At 44.7% G+C, this 17,391-nt stretch overlaps 1 protein-coding gene across 1 annotated transcript in view; it reads left to right on the plus strand.

Annotated features, from left to right (window-relative positions):
- Positions 1-17,391, plus strand: part of DMC1 (DNA meiotic recombinase 1) — a 375,853-nt gene that overhangs the window by 230,244 nt on the left and 128,218 nt on the right. The window contains exon 10 of the mRNA XM_073591924.1: positions 1,794-1,867. Within this exon, the coding sequence (XP_073448025.1) occupies positions 1,794-1,867 (74 nt within the window). The remainder of the gene's footprint in view (positions 1-1,793; positions 1,868-17,391) is intronic.

Genomic DNA, 17,391 nt, shown 5'->3' on the forward strand with positions numbered 1-17,391 from the left:
TCGTGAAATTGAAGCACCATTTTGCCTTTCCTGTAAAATCAGCAATGTTCATTTTGCTTGCAAACATTCTTGTTTGACATTGAATAAGCTTGGTTGACACACATTAGCCACTCTGGTGCTGCTCCATAATCCAAGTCCTAAGCCTCTGCTCCAAATTTGGCCATTTTGCTGGTTTTCCTCTAAAGGCCGCCTTCTTTTTTGGCATCTTAAGGAGTTGTTCTTCCTGTTTTCGCCACTGTCTGATCATACATTCAGTGGGAGGAGGTCCATAATGTCTCTCTGCAGCTCTATTTCCATGCTCTTTTGCATAGCTGACTACATTCGGTTTGAATTTTGCAGAGTAAGACAATCACTTACTTTTATTATTTTCTGACATCTTAGGCTCAGAACGCTTCGGTCCCTGTTGCATCTGCACACTTTCCACCTCCAATGGGATCGCATCTGCGCACTCTCCACCTCCACCTCCAGCTGACGTCAGTAACATAAGGCTCATGATTGGAGGAAGCCGTTTGACAAGCTATGGGCAGCTACGCACCCACGCAGCTCTCCCAGGCTGACTGACCGTGTATAAGACACCGCTCGATTTTCAGTCTAACTATTTTAGGAAAAAGTAGCATCTTATACATAGAACCATTACGGTACCTCTGTTTCTACACGGGCTAAAGTGATTGTAAAGTCTTTTTTTTTTTTTTTTAAATAACATGTTATACTTACATGCACTGTGCAGTGGTTTTGCACAGGGCAACCTGGATCCTCCTCTTCGCTGCTCCTGGCCCCTCCCTCCTTTCGGGTGCCCCAAACACCAGCACGCAGGAAGCATAAAAAATATAAGTGATCCAACAACCCAGTGACAGAATACCTAACTAATCAACCTAACAAACAGAAAGCCTAACTAACAACTAACTATATACAATATATACAAAAAATGGGTAACGCAGGAGAAAACTGGAGGTGCAGGGAGCAGATGGAAAGGGGGAACCATAACTGGGATCAGGAACAAGGGAGAGCAGATACAAGGCAGGAGTACAAAGAAGATCAGTGTCAAACAGAATCTGACAGCAGGAAAACAGTGGCGCAAAGGGCAGTAGTAGGGGAAGATCTAAATACCAGCAGCTAACATCAAGTGGAAACTGATTACTGGGATCTGCTGAGGGACACCCACTGGTGGACACTAAAACTACAGCCTTCCGCTCTGGGAAGCACAGTGCCACCAGCAGGGGACCCAGGTTCTCGCATCCGCTTTTTTGCAGAATCCAAGGGGATATAGACATTCTGGCAGAAGCGGCTCAAGATTTTTCATAAACACAACTTACATAAGATACTTCCAGACCTTTTTGCCATATGTTGGTTACCAATAACTAAAAAAAGTGGCCTTCTGTAGAAAGCCCTTTCCTACTCTGGATCATATTGGGCCTTATACAATAATTGGCCAAACTTGGAGAGATTATTTCCTCCTCCTGACAACTTTGAAGCCTCGTATATACAGGATATACAGTAAATGATGAGGTATCTTCTTGACACTTGTTGTAATACTGACTATTGGATCTCTTTCATCACTACTGCACACTTTGATTTACGATGTGTGTGATAAACAAAATAATAAAAAAAAAGATATACAAATATTGGAAACTATAATTATATTGGAAACAAAATTATTAAATAAAGCATAAGTTCATATCATAGATTTATTACCACCACCCTGGAGGATTGGCTAGAATATGTTGCAATGTTCAACTCTAAAATCAAATTGCTCACATGAGAAGGTCTTGATTTCACCTACTTTTTCGTTTTAGGTGAACATCAGATGGAGCTTTTGGATTATGTAGCAGCTAAATTCCACGAAGAAGCTGGTGTTTTTAAACTCTTGGTAAATACGCTGCCATAACTAATACCTGTTTAGAAATGTATAACATTTTTTATATTTATATTTACTAACACAGGAATATATATCAGTGTTTAAAGATTAGAACACAAAGTTACAACTTGCTGATGAAACCCAAAAACAAGTCTTTTCCGCATCTAAGCATTATTTAACCGCTTGCCGACCAGCCGCCGTCATTATACGGTGGCAGGTCGGCTCGTTCCTGCAAATCGCCATACCGGTACCGGCGGTCCCTTTAACAGCTATAGCAGATGCGCGCGCACACACCCGATGCACGGAGGGGGGAGCTGATGCTTGTGGCCGCGATGTGAGAGCCAGAACGGGGATCTGTCAATGTAAATAAACAAATCCCCGTTCTGTCAGGGGAGTACAGAGTGATCGTTCCTAGTGATCAGGAACAGCGATCTCTCTGTACACCCAGTCAGTACACTCCCCCCACAGTTAGAAACACCTCCCTAGTGAACACTTAACCCCTTAATCGCCCCCTAGTGTTAACCCCTTCCCTGCGAGTGTCATTTATACAGTAATCAGTGCATTTTTATAGCTGGTCCCAAAAAAGTGTCAAAAGCGTCTGATCTGTCCACCGCAATGTCACAGTCCCGCTAAAAATCGCTGATCACCGCCCTTACTAGTAAAAAAAAAAAAATAATAATAAAAATGTCATAAATATATCCCCGATTTTGTAGATGCTATAAATTTTGCGCAAACCAATCAATATACGCTTATTGCGATTTTTCATTTTTTTTTACCAAAAATATATAGAGGAATATATATTGGCCTAAACTTTTTTTTTGGATATTTATTATAGCAAAAAGCAAATAAAACCGCACAGGTGATCAAATACCACCAAAAGAAAGCTCTATTTGTGGGAAAAAAGGATGTCAATTTTGTTTGGGTACAGCGTCGCATGACCACGCAATTGTCAGTTAAAGCGACGTAGTGCCGTATCGCAAAAAATGGTTGTTAAAGTGGTTAAAGATAGGAGGTTATTCTGTGCCACTTTCAAAAGAATATAAAATGATATGTTCCTTTGTCATCTTTTGTGTATTACAAAACCCTTAACCACTGCCCATCCCAGCCATAGTCATATGATGTCCGCAGGAGGGATCTCCCATCCTGGGCGGACGTCAAAGGACGTCCTGGGCTTCCCGACCATCTGGGGGGCGCGCGTGCCCCCCGCCGCGTCACTCGGGAGCCGATGCACGTGCCCGGCGGCCACGATGTCTGCCAGGGCACCCGCAATTGGCAGTTAACAGAGCACGACCGTGGATCTGTGTGTGTAAACACACAGATCCACATCCTGTCAGGTGAGAGGAGACCGATCATGTGTTACACGTACAGAGGAACACCGATTGGTCTCCTCCCCTTGTGAGTCCCCGGCCCCCTACAGTTAGATTCACTCTCTAGGTAACACAATTAACCCCATGATCGCCCCCTAGTGTTAACCCCTTCCCTGCTAGTCACATTTATACAGTAATCAATGCATTTGTATAGCACTGATCGCTGTATAAATGTGAATGTTCCCAAAATAGTGTCAAACGTGTCCGATATGTCTGCCGCAATGTCGCAGTCATGATCAAAATCGCAGACCGCGGCCATTACTAATGAAAAAAAAAAATAATAATAAAAATGCCATAAAACTATCCCCTATTTTGTATAGGCTATAACTTTTGTGCAAACCAATCAATATACGCTTATTCCGATTTTTTTTTTACCAAAAATATGTGGAATACATATCGGCCTAAACTGAGGAAAAAATTTGTTCTTTAAAAAAAAAATTGGGGATATTTATTATAGCAAAAAGTAAAAAATAGTGTTTTTTTTTTTTCATTTTTGTCATTTTTCTTTTGTTTATAGCGCAAAAAATAAAAACTGCAGAGGCGATCAAATACCACCAAAAGAAAGCTCTATTTGTGGGGAAAAAATGATAAAAACGTCATTTGGGTACAGTGTTGCATGGCCGCGCAATTGTCATTCAAATTGCGACAACGCTGAAAACTGAAAATTGGCTTGGGCAGGAAAGGGGTGCAAATGCCCTGTATTGAAGTGGTTAAATAAAGTATTACATACACTGCCTCATGTTATAACCAAAAACATAAATGTATTTTATTGGGATTTTATGTGATAGACCAACACAAAGTGGCATATAATTATGAAGTGGAAGGAAAAAAATAAATGGTTTTTCACAATTTTTTACAAATAAATATCTGAAAAGTGTGGCGTGCAATTGTATTCAGCCCCCTTTACTCGGATACCCCTAACTATAATCTAGTGGAACCAATTGCCTTCACAAGTCACCTATTTAGTAAATAGAGTCCACCTGTCTGTTCAGTCCATCATCCGAAAATGGAAAGAGTATGGCACAACTGCAAACCTATCAAGACATGGCCGTCCACCTAAACTGACCGACTGGGCAGGGAGAGCATTAATCAGAGAAGCAGCCAAGAGGCCCATGGTAACTCTGGAGGAGCTGCAGAGATCCACAGCTAAGGTGGGAGAATCTGTCCACAGGACAACTATTAGTCGTGCACGCCACAAATCTGACCTTTATGGAAGAGTGGCAAGAAGAAAGCCATTATTTAAAGAAAGCCATAGGAAGTCCTGTATGCCGTTTGCGAGAAGCCATGTGGGGAACATAGCAAACATGTGGAAGAAGGTGCTCTGGTCAGATGACACCAAAATTGAACTTTTTTGCCTAAAAGCAAAACGCTATGTGTGGCAGAAAACTAACACTGCACATCACCCTGAACACACCATCCCCACCGTGAAACATGATTGTGGCAGCATCATGTTGTGGGGATGCTTTTCTTCAGCAGGGACAGGGAAGCTGGTCAGAGTTGATGGGAAGATGGATGGAGTCTGCAAAAAACTTGAGACTGGGGCGGAGGTTCACCTTCCAGCAGGACAATGACCCTAAATATACAGCCAGAGTTACAATAGAATGGTTTAGATCTAAGAATATTCATGTGTTAGAATGTCACAGTCCAGACCTAAATCCAATTGAGAATCTGTGGTAATACTTAAAAATTGCTGTTCATAGACGCTGTCCATACAATCTGACAGAGCTTGAGCTATTTTGCAAAGAATGGGCAAAACTTTCACTCTCTAGATGTTCAAAGCTGGTAGAGACATCCCTAAAAAGACTTGCAGCTGTAATTGCAGGGAAAGGTGGCTCTACAAAGTATTGACTCAGGGGGGATGAGTACAAATGCACGCCACACTTTTCACATATTTATTTGTAAAAAATTTTGAAAACCATTTATCATATTCCCTCCACTTCACAATTATGTGCCACTTTGTGTTGGTGTATTACATAAAATCCCAATAAAATACATTTACGATTTTCATGACAAAATGTAGAAATTTTCAAGGGGTATGAATACTTTTTCAAGGCACTGTAAAGGATGCAGGAGAGGATATCCATTTTCAATGTATTGATATGACCAAACCATGAGATGCGTAAAGCCCTCCACTGATCCAAAACTTTGGAGAATTCTGTGAGTATTTGCAGATAATTCAAGCGGTAAAGGGCTAAGAGGTCTCTAAGGATATGCTTACCCAAATAGGTAATATGGTCACTCTTGAACTTAAAAAGAAACTCCTGTTGGAGTTGGGTCCTTACTTGGAGGTGAAGGGATACGCTCAGTATGTCGGATTTGGAAGCATTCACTTTTAAATTATTTTGACAATCAAGCTGTTCAAATTTGGCCATGACCTTGGGGAGACTGATAGCTGGATGAGTGAGGAAATGGAAAAGATGGTCAGCGAAGAGCACCAATTTATGGGTGTCAGTGCCGATTTGGACTATTTTGATGGCATAATTTGCTTGCCAGGCCTCTGCTAGGTGTTATATATTGAGGACATACAGTAGAGAAGAGAGGGGACACCCCTGATGGGTGCTGTTGTAGATCAAGAAGGGTTCAGAGATAGTTCCATTTGCACATATCCTAGCTGAGAGTTGTTGTAAAGCACCATGATTTTTGCATGAGAGTATCTCACAGGCCAATTTGGCTCAGGGAAGCCTCAAGAAATGGCCAACTCACCTGATTGAATGTCTTCTCTGCACATCTCTAGTCAGGAGGCATAAAGGCAGATGGTGGGCCTGAACGTGGCATATAGTGTTCAGCATTCGAGGTGTTATCCCTCACTTCCCTTTCTGTAACGAAACCTACTTGGTCACCATGGATCAAAGAAGGCAAATTAAGTTGTTTGCTATTGGCTATCAGTTTGGAGAATATTTGACATCTATATTGGATGAGCATGGCAGGCCGATAAGTTCTGCAATTCGTTGGATCTTTTCCCGCTATGCGGATAAGGGTGATCTGCACTTCTAGGGTCTGGGGGAGGAATAGGAATTGTGGCTAGATGGCGTTGAACGTTTGTAGGAGAAAAGGTGCTAATTGAAGGGTCTTATAGAACCTGGCAAAGTAAGTGTGACAACTTAGGTATCTCTTTACTCCTTGTAACACCATCTTTTATACTTTACCAAAAAATGTGGTATTATATTGTGTTTGTGTGCATTGAAATTCTATTGGAAGTCTATTTTTTCCCAAAAATTTGCGTTTGAAAAACTGCTGCGCAAGTACCGTGTGACATAAAAAATTGCAAAACCCCTCTTATTCTGTAGGGCGTCTGCTAAAGAATATATATGTTTGGGAGTTCTGGTACAATATTTTTTTTATTAAAGTATATTGAAAATTACAACCACAATATTGCCACACAGGGAATATAAACAGTAAGTATGTTGTAGAACCACATAAGACCACAAACAGAATGTGCCTATGAGTGTGAATTATCAAACAACAATGACCTTCTGACCTAGGCCAGGGGGTCATCACAGGGTGCCTGAGCCCAGAGACTGGAATGGGCATAGGGAGTGGAGGAGTCCACTTAAAAAGGAGACGAACAAAACATAAACCAAACGCAAGCAAAAAGAAAAAAATCTGAATAAAGGAGGGTTTTAGGATGAGGGGAGGGAAAGGAGGAGGAGGGGTCAAGATAATGAGATGAAAAATAGAAGGAAGGAAGCAAAGTCACAGAGAAAGAGGGGAGGAGAAGGAAAGAAAAGAGGAGAAAGAGTTCCCTCAGGCTGGGGGGTGGAAAACATTCATTAGGGAGGCCCAAGCTGGTTGGGTGCAAGGTTGGAAGAGCATAGGACCACCATGGGGTCCACACCTTAAGAAATTTGGCATGGGAATTGTGGAGGATACTGGTCATCTTTTCATTGATCATAGGGGTCGTCAGGATGCTCCTCACCTCTGCAAAACGAAACAGCAGGCTTTCTCCAGGCCCTGGCAATTGGCGGTAATAAATGCGGAGGTGGTATCAAAAAGTTTGGAGGCTAGCTCTGTTTACAAAAAAGTACTTTATTTATCTACGTTTACACACTATCACCTTTAAAATAGTCCCCTTGCATAGCAATACAGCGCTCCCAGCGTTCCTGCCACTTCTGGAATGTGTCCTGGAAGTCATCTTTTAGAAGAGTCTCAAGCACCTTCTGCTATTCGCGCTGGATCTCCACAATGGTGTAGAAACGGCAACCTTTAAGCTGGATCTTCAACTAATTGCAGCATCGTCTAAAGCTTGCCGAATCATGTCAAATGTCTCTGTGGTAGATTTGCTCAGTTTCACACAGAATTTCACGTATGCTCTTTGTTCTAACTAGCTGTACATGATAAAGTAGCATAAGTGGTAGAAGTGGTCAGATTAGCACAAGTTGCACAGCTCCAGCTGTACACAGGACAATGTTTTTTGACACACTGACTTATAAAGTTTGGTGCTCCCTGTGACTGTGCGTGCAGCCTTGTGCTGCCATCAGTTGTCATGTTACAAAACTAGTCTCAAAACTTTTTGCTACCACCTCGTAAGTAGGTGGCCATTTTCTGCTGGTAGGAAAAAACCCCTGTGATCAAGCAGTGGAGCAGTGCTAATTTGGCGTCCTTACCGATAGATATATAGAAGCGAGTGAAAGACCCCCGACCAAAATCCCACCAGGCGAGGCTGGAATACCAGATATGGATTTCGTCTCCTCGCTGACCACATCCCTGCAAAAATCTGTTACTGTGTGATGGGTTTGATTTGGCAATGTGGACTGGGACCCAGTACCAGCAGAGGAGAACCTTATATTGCAGCCTCCAGCATAGCCGTATTGAAAGAACACTTTGCTAGGCTTTGTTCCAATCTGTGAAAAAATAGAAGAACCTTGCGCTATGGAATAGCTAAATGAGCTAGTTCTAGAAAAATTTAAATATGTATAAGCTGCTTCCCTCAAAGTGCAATAGTGCTAGCCTTGTCTGATTTGGGGTGTATAATAATAGGGGGCACTGTGAACTTAATAAATAAATAATAATAAATAAATAATAAATTATACTAAATTTTGTGCATATACAAATAAAGTGCATGGTGCTTAACTAAATAGTAATTAATGATTAGTTAATAATCCAATGTTCCAGTCTGCCAGATCAATGGAGGGGACAGGTCTTATTCACACTTAGGCATGTAGGATAGCAAGGCTGGGGCACCATGGGCGTTGAGGGAGAAATATATTATAGAGATGGTACCAGGGTCTCCTGGAGAGTGCAAACAGGTGTGTTAGAAGGCTGTTTTCTAATATGGGAAGGTATTGTGGCACCTGAGAGAGGTTATCCAGTGTTGCATTTGAATGTAGCAGAAGAATTCCACTGAGGGGGCTTCATGAGTCTCTTGAATCGAGGATCATGAATGAAGGTACGAGATCCAAGAAAGTGTCAGACCTGTGAAAACCCATGAGCAGGCAACTATAAGAAAGTGTGTGGTTGTTCCAGTCCCGGTAGGAACATGGGGTTGTTCAGGAAAAGGAAGAGGGGGAGAAACTGTGACATGACCCAAAGATTCAGGCTGACGGAGGGGGGATGCAGTTTAGGGGGGAGCCACAGTAGAGCGGAGACAGGAACTGATGCACAATTGGGAATCTCCAATAGGACCCAGAGTGGGATGTCAGTTGTAGCCTTGAGCATGGTGAGCGGAGCGATTTGTGGTGCTAATTCCCCCACGCAACCTGTAGGCCCAAATAAAGGAGAGGAGTTTGTTCTGGGGAAGCCATAGATAGAACGTAGGGACCCGGACTGGTAGGGTCCAGAAAAGGTATAAAATCTTTGGGAGGGTGGTCTTCTTGTCCTCATGGATGGGGCCAAATCAAGATAGTGTGGGAAACTGCCAAGATGCCACAATGCCCCGTACACACGATCGAAAATTCCGCCAGCAAAAGTCCAATGTGAGCTTTTGGTCGGAAATTCCACCAGCAAAAGATTGAGAGCAGGTTCTCTTCTCTATTTTTCCGATGGAAAAAGATCCTATCGGAAATTCCAATCGTCTGTAGCAATTCCGACCCGCAAAATTCCTACGCATGCTCGGAAACAATTCGACGCATGCTTGGAAGCATTAAACTTCATTTTCTCGGCTCGTCGTAATGTACGTCACTGCGTTCTTGATGGTCGAAAGTTCAGAGAACTTTTGTGTGACCGTGTGTGTGCAAGGCAAGCTTGAGCAGAATTCCGTTGGAAAAACCATCCAAGGTTTTTTCGACGGAAATTCCGCTCGTGTGTACGGGGCATAAGGGTTGTGATGGTGTATAGGAGAGGATTAAAGTTGGTGGCAAAAAAGGAAGGAGTAGGAAGAAGTCAGTTTAATCCCCAGGTTGTCAAGAGAGGAGCTCCTTCAGCGGTATAGAAAGATTGATTAAAGGTGTGAGGCCAGGAAATCTGGGAGGGTGATGATCAAGGCAGATGTTTTGTGTGGGTTAACTCGCAGCCCGGAATGGCGGTGATGCGGGTCAAAAAAGTTTGCAGGTTGGGCAGGAAGAGGACCAGGTTGGTAAGGGTCAGGGGGGGTCGTCTGCAAACGTATTTACTTTATGGCATCTGCCTGCATATGGAATTCTATTAATGTTGGAATCAGTTCTCAGAGTGATGGCCAGAGGTTTGAAGGCGAAAATGAAGAGGATGGGGGACAGGGGCACTCCTGTCTCATTCCTCTGTAAATGGGAAATGAGGTTGACAGACAACCAGCATAGGGAACAGTGGCAGAGGGAGACGAGCAAAAGGCTGCCAACCATTTGAGAATCAAAGCCCCAACGTTGTAGCATGTATCGCAAGTAGGGAGTCGAAAGCTTGTATATATCGAGTGAAAGGAGGAAGCCAGGGATTTTGCGGTGTTGTAGCATGGTGACCAAATTAACCACTTTATGGACACTGTTCCCCGTCTGACATCCAGGTACGAAACCGACCTGATCCCTATGAATTAGGGAGCGGGAATATTTATTGATACTGGAACACAGGATTTTCCCCAGGAGTTTCATATCCTCATTCAACATGGAAATTGGGTAAAATGCCTGAGGATCATGGACCTCCATGTTAGACTTGTGAATCATGGAGATGTGTGCCCGCAGGGAGTCAGAGGAAGGCAGTGTTCCTTGCTTCATACTGTTAAAATAAGCTGTCAGGTGGGGGAGCAAAAGAGAAGAAAATTTGCGATAATACAAGCTGGAGAAGCCGTCTGAACCCAGGGCCTTTAATAGGCAAATGCTCTTAAAGGCCTGGGCTACTTCAAGTTCAGAGAGCTCTGCATTAAGGGCTGTTTGAGCCGCCGAAGAAATAAGAGGGAGTTGAAGGTCTCGAAAAAAGTCGTCCGTTAGGTCAAGAGAAAAGGGAGATGATTTACTATAAAGAGAGGCCAAAAAATCTGCAAAAGCCACTGAGATTTTTGTTGTATTAGAGGTGATGTTTCTATTAGCAGCGCAAAGGAGGATAGGTTTGTGAGCACAACCTGCCACATTTAGCTTCCCAACCAATGTGCCGGGTTTATTGGTGCAGAAGTAAATTTTGTGCTTGGCCCACCGTAGGGCCTTCTCAGCCCTGTCAGAGACCAATAAATTCAGTTCAGCAGCAATGGCATTGCGGGCCTTCTTGTTTGCAGGCATGGGGTGAGATTTCCATAGTTCATCAGTGGATGGCAGTTGAGCGGAAAGCTCCTGGGTCTTCTTTTCCCTAGCTCACTTTCGAGCAGAGGCAAGCTGTATACAGTGGCCCCGTATGATAGCTTTGTGGGCTTCCCACAGGGAGATTGCAGATGTCACAGATCCTATGTTATTCAAGAAAAAAGGCTTAAAGGCGGGAGTGAAAAAAATTGTCTTATACCCCCTGGAGAGTCAGCGATAGTAACAGATGTGATGCCCCTAACTGCCAGGGCAGGGTGGGCAAACAGGCCAGGCCACAATGTGTCACATAAAGGTTAACATTTACTAACACCAGAAGTCTAGATTCACATAAACTCATTAATTAACAAAGTAAGAAACCCTGGGGCTCAATTTGAGTTATTAGGGGTTGGGTAACGATCAAGAGAGCCGAACACAATGCCTATCAGGGGTCCTTCGGTGCCTGTGTATGCTGGAAAGGGTGTGCCTCCCAGAGAGCCAGAGGGAAGCCTACATACAGAGTAATGAGCAAAAAATATTAATTACCCAAAAAGCACGCAGGGACTGGCTCAATTTTAATCATACTTGGCGGTGAGGGAGGGGAAAGATAAGGGGAGAGGAGATACGGATAGGGGAGGGGGTTAGGAAGAAGGGAAATGGAAGGAACGTGAGAGCCCTGCGTGCGGGCACACAATTGCCCCTACCAGCAAGACCTAACAAGCGGGAAGGGGGGAAGAAGTTTCTGTATGCTGCATATAGTAGGAAGACTATCATGTCAGTGGTACATTCTGGAACAATTTGAGCCAATATGCAGCGTTGAGGGTCAGGAGGCGGGGGTTTGAAGTTCCAACAGTTTCAAAAAAGACAAAAGGAATAGGTAGCGTAAAGATAAAAAGAGGTCCAAGAAGCAAGGGGGGTATCCCAGAAGGGAAGTAGGGGAGTTGATGTGGAAGGTCTATAGTAGATTGTTAAACAATGTCAGGGGTGGTGGTTTCAATATAACAATTCTGGTGAAAGTGTTAGGAAGGAGAAGTACAGGTGGTGCAGAATTGAGTGCCGAACAGAGTTCAAGCCAGGGAACACATCATGCTGTGGGCCATGGGAGAAGCAGAGTTCAGTCCAGTTCAGTCCATTTAGTGGTAAATGGGGGAAAAGCAAAGGAAAAAAGAGAAAAAAAATAAAACTTGAAAGGCATAACAGTAGCCAAGACTTGCAGAAATATAAGTAAATTCCTACCATCGCTCATGGTGTATTGTAGGGGAAAAAACAGGGAAGCCCGAGGGGCTTAAAAAAGCAAAACAGAACTTACAGTTCCAGAGCTCATCCTGGGTCGGAGCGTGTACAGCCACCTGCGGACGGGGTGTGAGGGAGAGAGTGCTTTCGCTCTTTACCAAGTGTGGCATCGAAGGCTAGTGGAGGGCTGAGAGGAACTGGATCTAGCCGAGCTCTGATTGCTTCCATTGGGTGGTAGCAGAGGAAGGGATTCCAGGACAGTTTGCACTTCTTTATGCAAGGTCAGCGTGTGGCTGTGACCCTTGCAGGAAAAAGCGAGCTTGAAGGGGAAGCCCCATTTGTATCAGATTTGGTGGGTCAGCAGGGCTGAAATATAGGGCTTTATCCCTCTTCTATACACAATCGTGGTCTGGGAAAGCTCTTGGGAAGACTTGGTAGCAGTATCCCTGGAACATGAGGATGGACTTGTCCTGGGCTGCCTGTATGAGGATCTCCTTGGTACAGTAATAGATGAACTTAATGACCATCTCACAGGATGGTCCCTCAGGCTTCTTAGGCTTTAGTGCCCGATGCATGCAATCAAACTCCAAACTGTCGATGGGGATAGCCAGAACAAGCTCTTGGAATAAAGCAGTTACGGTAGAGGTAAGGTCTGTGACTGTCTCTGTGGGCTCTGTTTTCAAAGTCATCCAGGCGGAACAGGGCAGAGCATTACTATTAGGGGCGTTAGGGATAAAATTGATGGCATGTATACGATGCAGTTGAGGGGCCAGAGAAGAATTGCATTTATTTTCCAACGGATGTTCCACGCAGCCAGTCTCTTGCTGTCATAATCCGGCGGTCTATAGGCTGGTTTAGTTGGGTTCTAGCATTAGAGAGACAGAGCAGGATTTTCTTAGAACTAGAGTGTTTATGATCCAGTTGACATGACAACAGAGCCTAGAGTCATAAAGGGATTGTACCAGTCTATTCAAAGTGAAAGAGGAGAGAGGAGACTTAATGGTAGAGGGGTCCAAAACTAAGTTGTCTCCGATCCTCTCCCCAAACAAAACAGCAGAGATGGGAGAAAACTGACAGTCCAAATGGTCCGGACCCTGGTTAGGAAAATAGAGTTTAGCAATCGTGTATACCTCGTTGTACAAAGAAATTTTAACAAACAAACTTCTACCTAAGTCATCACTTTGGGTGTCAAGATTGGTACAAAGAAGTTTTTTGTGGAAGGCAATGGGTCCTCTAGGATTGGGACAGTAATAATGTAGAAAGTGCTGCGCTGCTATTAATACTAATATGAAGTGCAAATAACTTTATAATATTATAAAGTGCAATTAACTTAATGTGCTAAAATAACATTCCTAAAAAGCTTTTCATTGATCCTTTGCCTCTGATGTTTTTGAAGAAGAAGAATTTTTAATTCGTGCGGCCGTCCAGCCTTTTCTTCAATTCAATATTAATGAAGCAGTGGCCATTTTGTTGAAGTCTGCTATTCTACATTACGTCGGCCATTTTTCCTTGGTCCATCTAGTTACTTTTCAGCAGCCATGTTTTCGAAGATAACACTTGCTTTACACAGGCGGCCATTTTAATGTAGATTTCTGTTGTTTTACATAGGCTGACATTTTTGTTGTAGATTCCTATTGCCTTACATTGGCGGCTATTTTAATGAACTTTAGACCAGATGTGTCAGCGTCAATATATTGTGAATTTAACACAGGATAAACATACTGTAACTTATCTTTAGTGGACATACAAATTGTTACCACATTAGTGTGTGCCGCTGACAGCTCTATCTGCGCTCATGGTCCAATTCATCCAATAAAATCCCTATTTATTACCTACAGTATATTAGACATTAACCAGTTTCGGACCAGCCGCCACAGTTATACTGCGGCAGGTTCGCTCGGCTGGGCGAAGCGTAGTAGCTATACGTAGGGCGCGCGCCCCCTAGGCGGCCACGGCGATCAAATTTGCTTCAGAACTGATCAGTCTCCAGGCCATGATTTCTGGCCTGGACCTAGTGATCGGTTCTGGTGAATTAAATCCTTTCCCTGCCTGTAAGTGTAAACACAGGCAGGGGAAGTGATGTCATCTCCCCTCGTGGATCTTTTTCCGTTCCAAAGAGAGGACATCTTACAGTAAGTTGCACCAACACTATACTGACACAGTAAACATAGGTACACTTGTCACCCCCGATCACCTCCCGATTTCTCCCCCAAGTTAACCCCTTCACTCCCTATCACAGTGTCACCCAGTGCAGTGTTCATATTTTTCTTTGATCAATGTACTGGTTTCATTTTTGACAATAATCAGTGTCAGGGTACTTAGTAGTAGCTCCAGATAAGTCTAGGGACCCCCTAATAAAGGTTTAACCCCTTGATCAACCCCCCAGTTAACCCTTTCACCCCCTGTCACCAGTGTCACTAATATAGTATATTAGTATATCTCTTTTCTGATCACTGTATTTTGTGTCACGGGTGATGCTAGTTAGCCAGTTAGCTAGTTACTGTCACCGTCAGGTTTTATTGCGATAGGGTACCCGCCATATATTGCTGAATAAAGGTTTAACCCCCCTGATTGCCCCCTAGTTAACCCTTTCACCCCCTGTCACCAGTGATATCCGTATTAGTGTTACGGGTGATGCTGGTTAGTTAGTTTGTTTTTTGTATAGCGTCAGGTAACCCCCTGATCACCCAGCGGGTGACATTGGTTAGGTTCCGCGTCGCCCAATGCAGCGTCTAATTAGTGCCAGTAGCGCTAGCACCCACGCACGCACCATACACCTCCTTAATGCCGCGTACACACGACCGGACATTCTGGCAGAAAAGGTCAGATGGAATCATTCCGTCGGACATTCCGATCGTGTGTGGGCTTCATTGGACCTTTTCTTTCGAAAATTTTGATGGACCTAGAAATACAACATGTTTCAAATCCTATTGAGAAAACCGTTCGTCTGTATGCTAGTCCGATGGACCAAAAACGACGCAAGGGCAGCTATTGGCTACTGGCTATTGAACTTCCTTTTTCTAGTCCTGTCGTACGTCATCGTGTTCTAAACGATTGGACTTTGGTGTGATCGTGTGTAGGCAAGTCCGTTTCGGCGGAACTCCGTCAGAGTCTATTCTGATGGAAAGTCCGCTCGTGTGTACACTACATTAGTAGTATAGTGTCCGAAGGGATCAATATCTTTGATCTGATCAGATCTATACTAGCGTCCCCAGTAGTTTAGGATTCCCAAAAACGCAGCATTAGCGGGATCATCCCAGATACCTGCTAGCACCTGCGTTTAGTCCCTCCGCCCAGCCCACCCAAGTGCAGTATCAATCGATCACTCTCACTTACAAAACAAAAAACACATAACTGCAGCGTTTACAGAGTTTTTTTAGTAGCGTTTGAAGCAGTCGCTGACAGTCAGGTGCTCTTTTTTCCTGTGAGTCTCACTAGTTGTACCAGTAAATTTAGAGGCCAAAATGTCCAATCGAAGGTACACTAGTGAAGAGACCTACACATTTCTGAGCATGACAGATGAGAGTGAACAGGAAGTCACCCATCTGACAGATTCAGCCTCAGAATACAAACCTTTAGACAGCAGCGGCCACCTGACAGATAAGTAGTGGTCCTCAAGTGTACCCTACCCCGTTCAGCTGTTGTTGAGGTGCAAGAGCCGCAGAGAGCCAGTACTAGTGCCGCTCATCCTTCTGATGAACTGGCAAGCACCAGCGGCCTAGTACATTCTGGTCATACATCCAGCACTGGAGTAACACTTGGTGACATGGCGAGTCCCATAAGTGCAGTTCAAGCTGGTGTGATGGCTAGCACAAGTAGAGTCCCGCAGCCACCAAGAAGACAAACACAGGCCCGTTGAGCCCATAGTTCTCTTCTCACTGCATTTGCCCATCCTAATTGGCAGCCCACCACTTCTGCAGCGCCCGTACTTCCCCCATTCACTGGCCAACCCGGAATTCAGGTGGAAACAGTTGATTTTATGTCACTTGATTTTTATTTGCTGTTTTTCATGGAAGATCTCCATGTATCTGTTGTGGACCAAAGCAATTTGTATGCTGGTCAATGCATCGCCGCTAATCCCCAGTTGACCCTTGCCAGAGATTGGAAAACTATTACGGTTTCCGAATTTAAGACATTCATGGGCATAGTAAAAAAAAAAGTGAGTTGCGGTCATACTGTTCCACTGACCCAATTCACCATATGCCTGTTTTCTCTGCCTCAATGACCAGGACACGGTACGAGCATGTGACAGACCTAGCCGGGAGAGAGACTTTTGGAGGGGACTGAATGCTAGCCTCTTGCCGATCGATCGTGGGCCCTGGCATTTGGGGGAACGGTGCTCTTTGTGAGCTGTATGCCTGGGGACCCTTGAGGTGGTATTACTGTGGATTTGGGTCCTGGTCTCCCAGGACACACAGACCAGTTGCAGAGACAGGGGATTTGATAAGACTTTTCTGCTGAGGAAGAACAACCTGGTGAGCCTCCAGCAGAAGAAGCACTGTTATTAGGGCCAAACTTCACTGTACTCTGCCCAGCACCAACAGAAGTATCTGTGAAGTGACAAGGAACTTCCCCAGCTGAAGCGCTGGCAACCGGACAGAGGGTCCAAGATCTCTGCCCTACACCTGCGGCGGTTCCGGAGGCTCAGGGTGAGAAGGAGGTGGTCACTTCCCAGCAGCAGTTCAGGATACAGGGGGAGAAGGGAGAGAAGGTGTTCGTCGTCCCTCCCCAACAGTTGGCCAGGGTGGAGGAAGTGGTCTTTCCTCCCCAGCAAAGATCCGTGCACCTGGGAGACAGTACCACAGACATATCGTCCCAACATCCAGATGAGGGAATGGAAAAGGAAGCAGCCGGCTCACCTCCCCAATGGCAGCTACACAGTTTGGGAGTGGAGGAAGCCAGCCTCCTGCCCCAACAGTTAGCCGGAGCAGATGGTGTGGGGTTTCCAGCAGAAGGGCTGGCAACAGGGCCGAATACTGCTGGACTCTGCCCTCAACTAACAGAGGATGGATTTCCTGTGAAGGTGGATGGGACTTCAGTCTCCACCTGTATACCCCAGGGATGCTGGGCAGTCGGCCCAGATCCCCAACAGCATGACGGAGTGAGCCCAGACACCCTGCCTTCTCTCCAGCAGCAGAAAGGACTCCAGGGAGAAGGGCCAGTCCAGGCCTCTCCCCAGCGGCAGATATGTTCTCTGAGAGAGGCAGAGGTTGGCTGGGTGAGTAATGCTTTGTTTGGAACAATTTGTTTGGGGTACTGTGTGGGTAAAGGCATTAGAGGACTGGAACTACTGACTAACTTCGGAGTCAACCCTTCTGGGGTCTCC

Source organism: Aquarana catesbeiana, linkage group LG07 (genome assembly GCF_042186555.1).
Source record: "Aquarana catesbeiana isolate 2022-GZ linkage group LG07, ASM4218655v1, whole genome shotgun sequence".
Classification (NCBI taxonomy): Eukaryota; Metazoa; Chordata; class Amphibia; order Anura; family Ranidae; genus Aquarana; species Aquarana catesbeiana.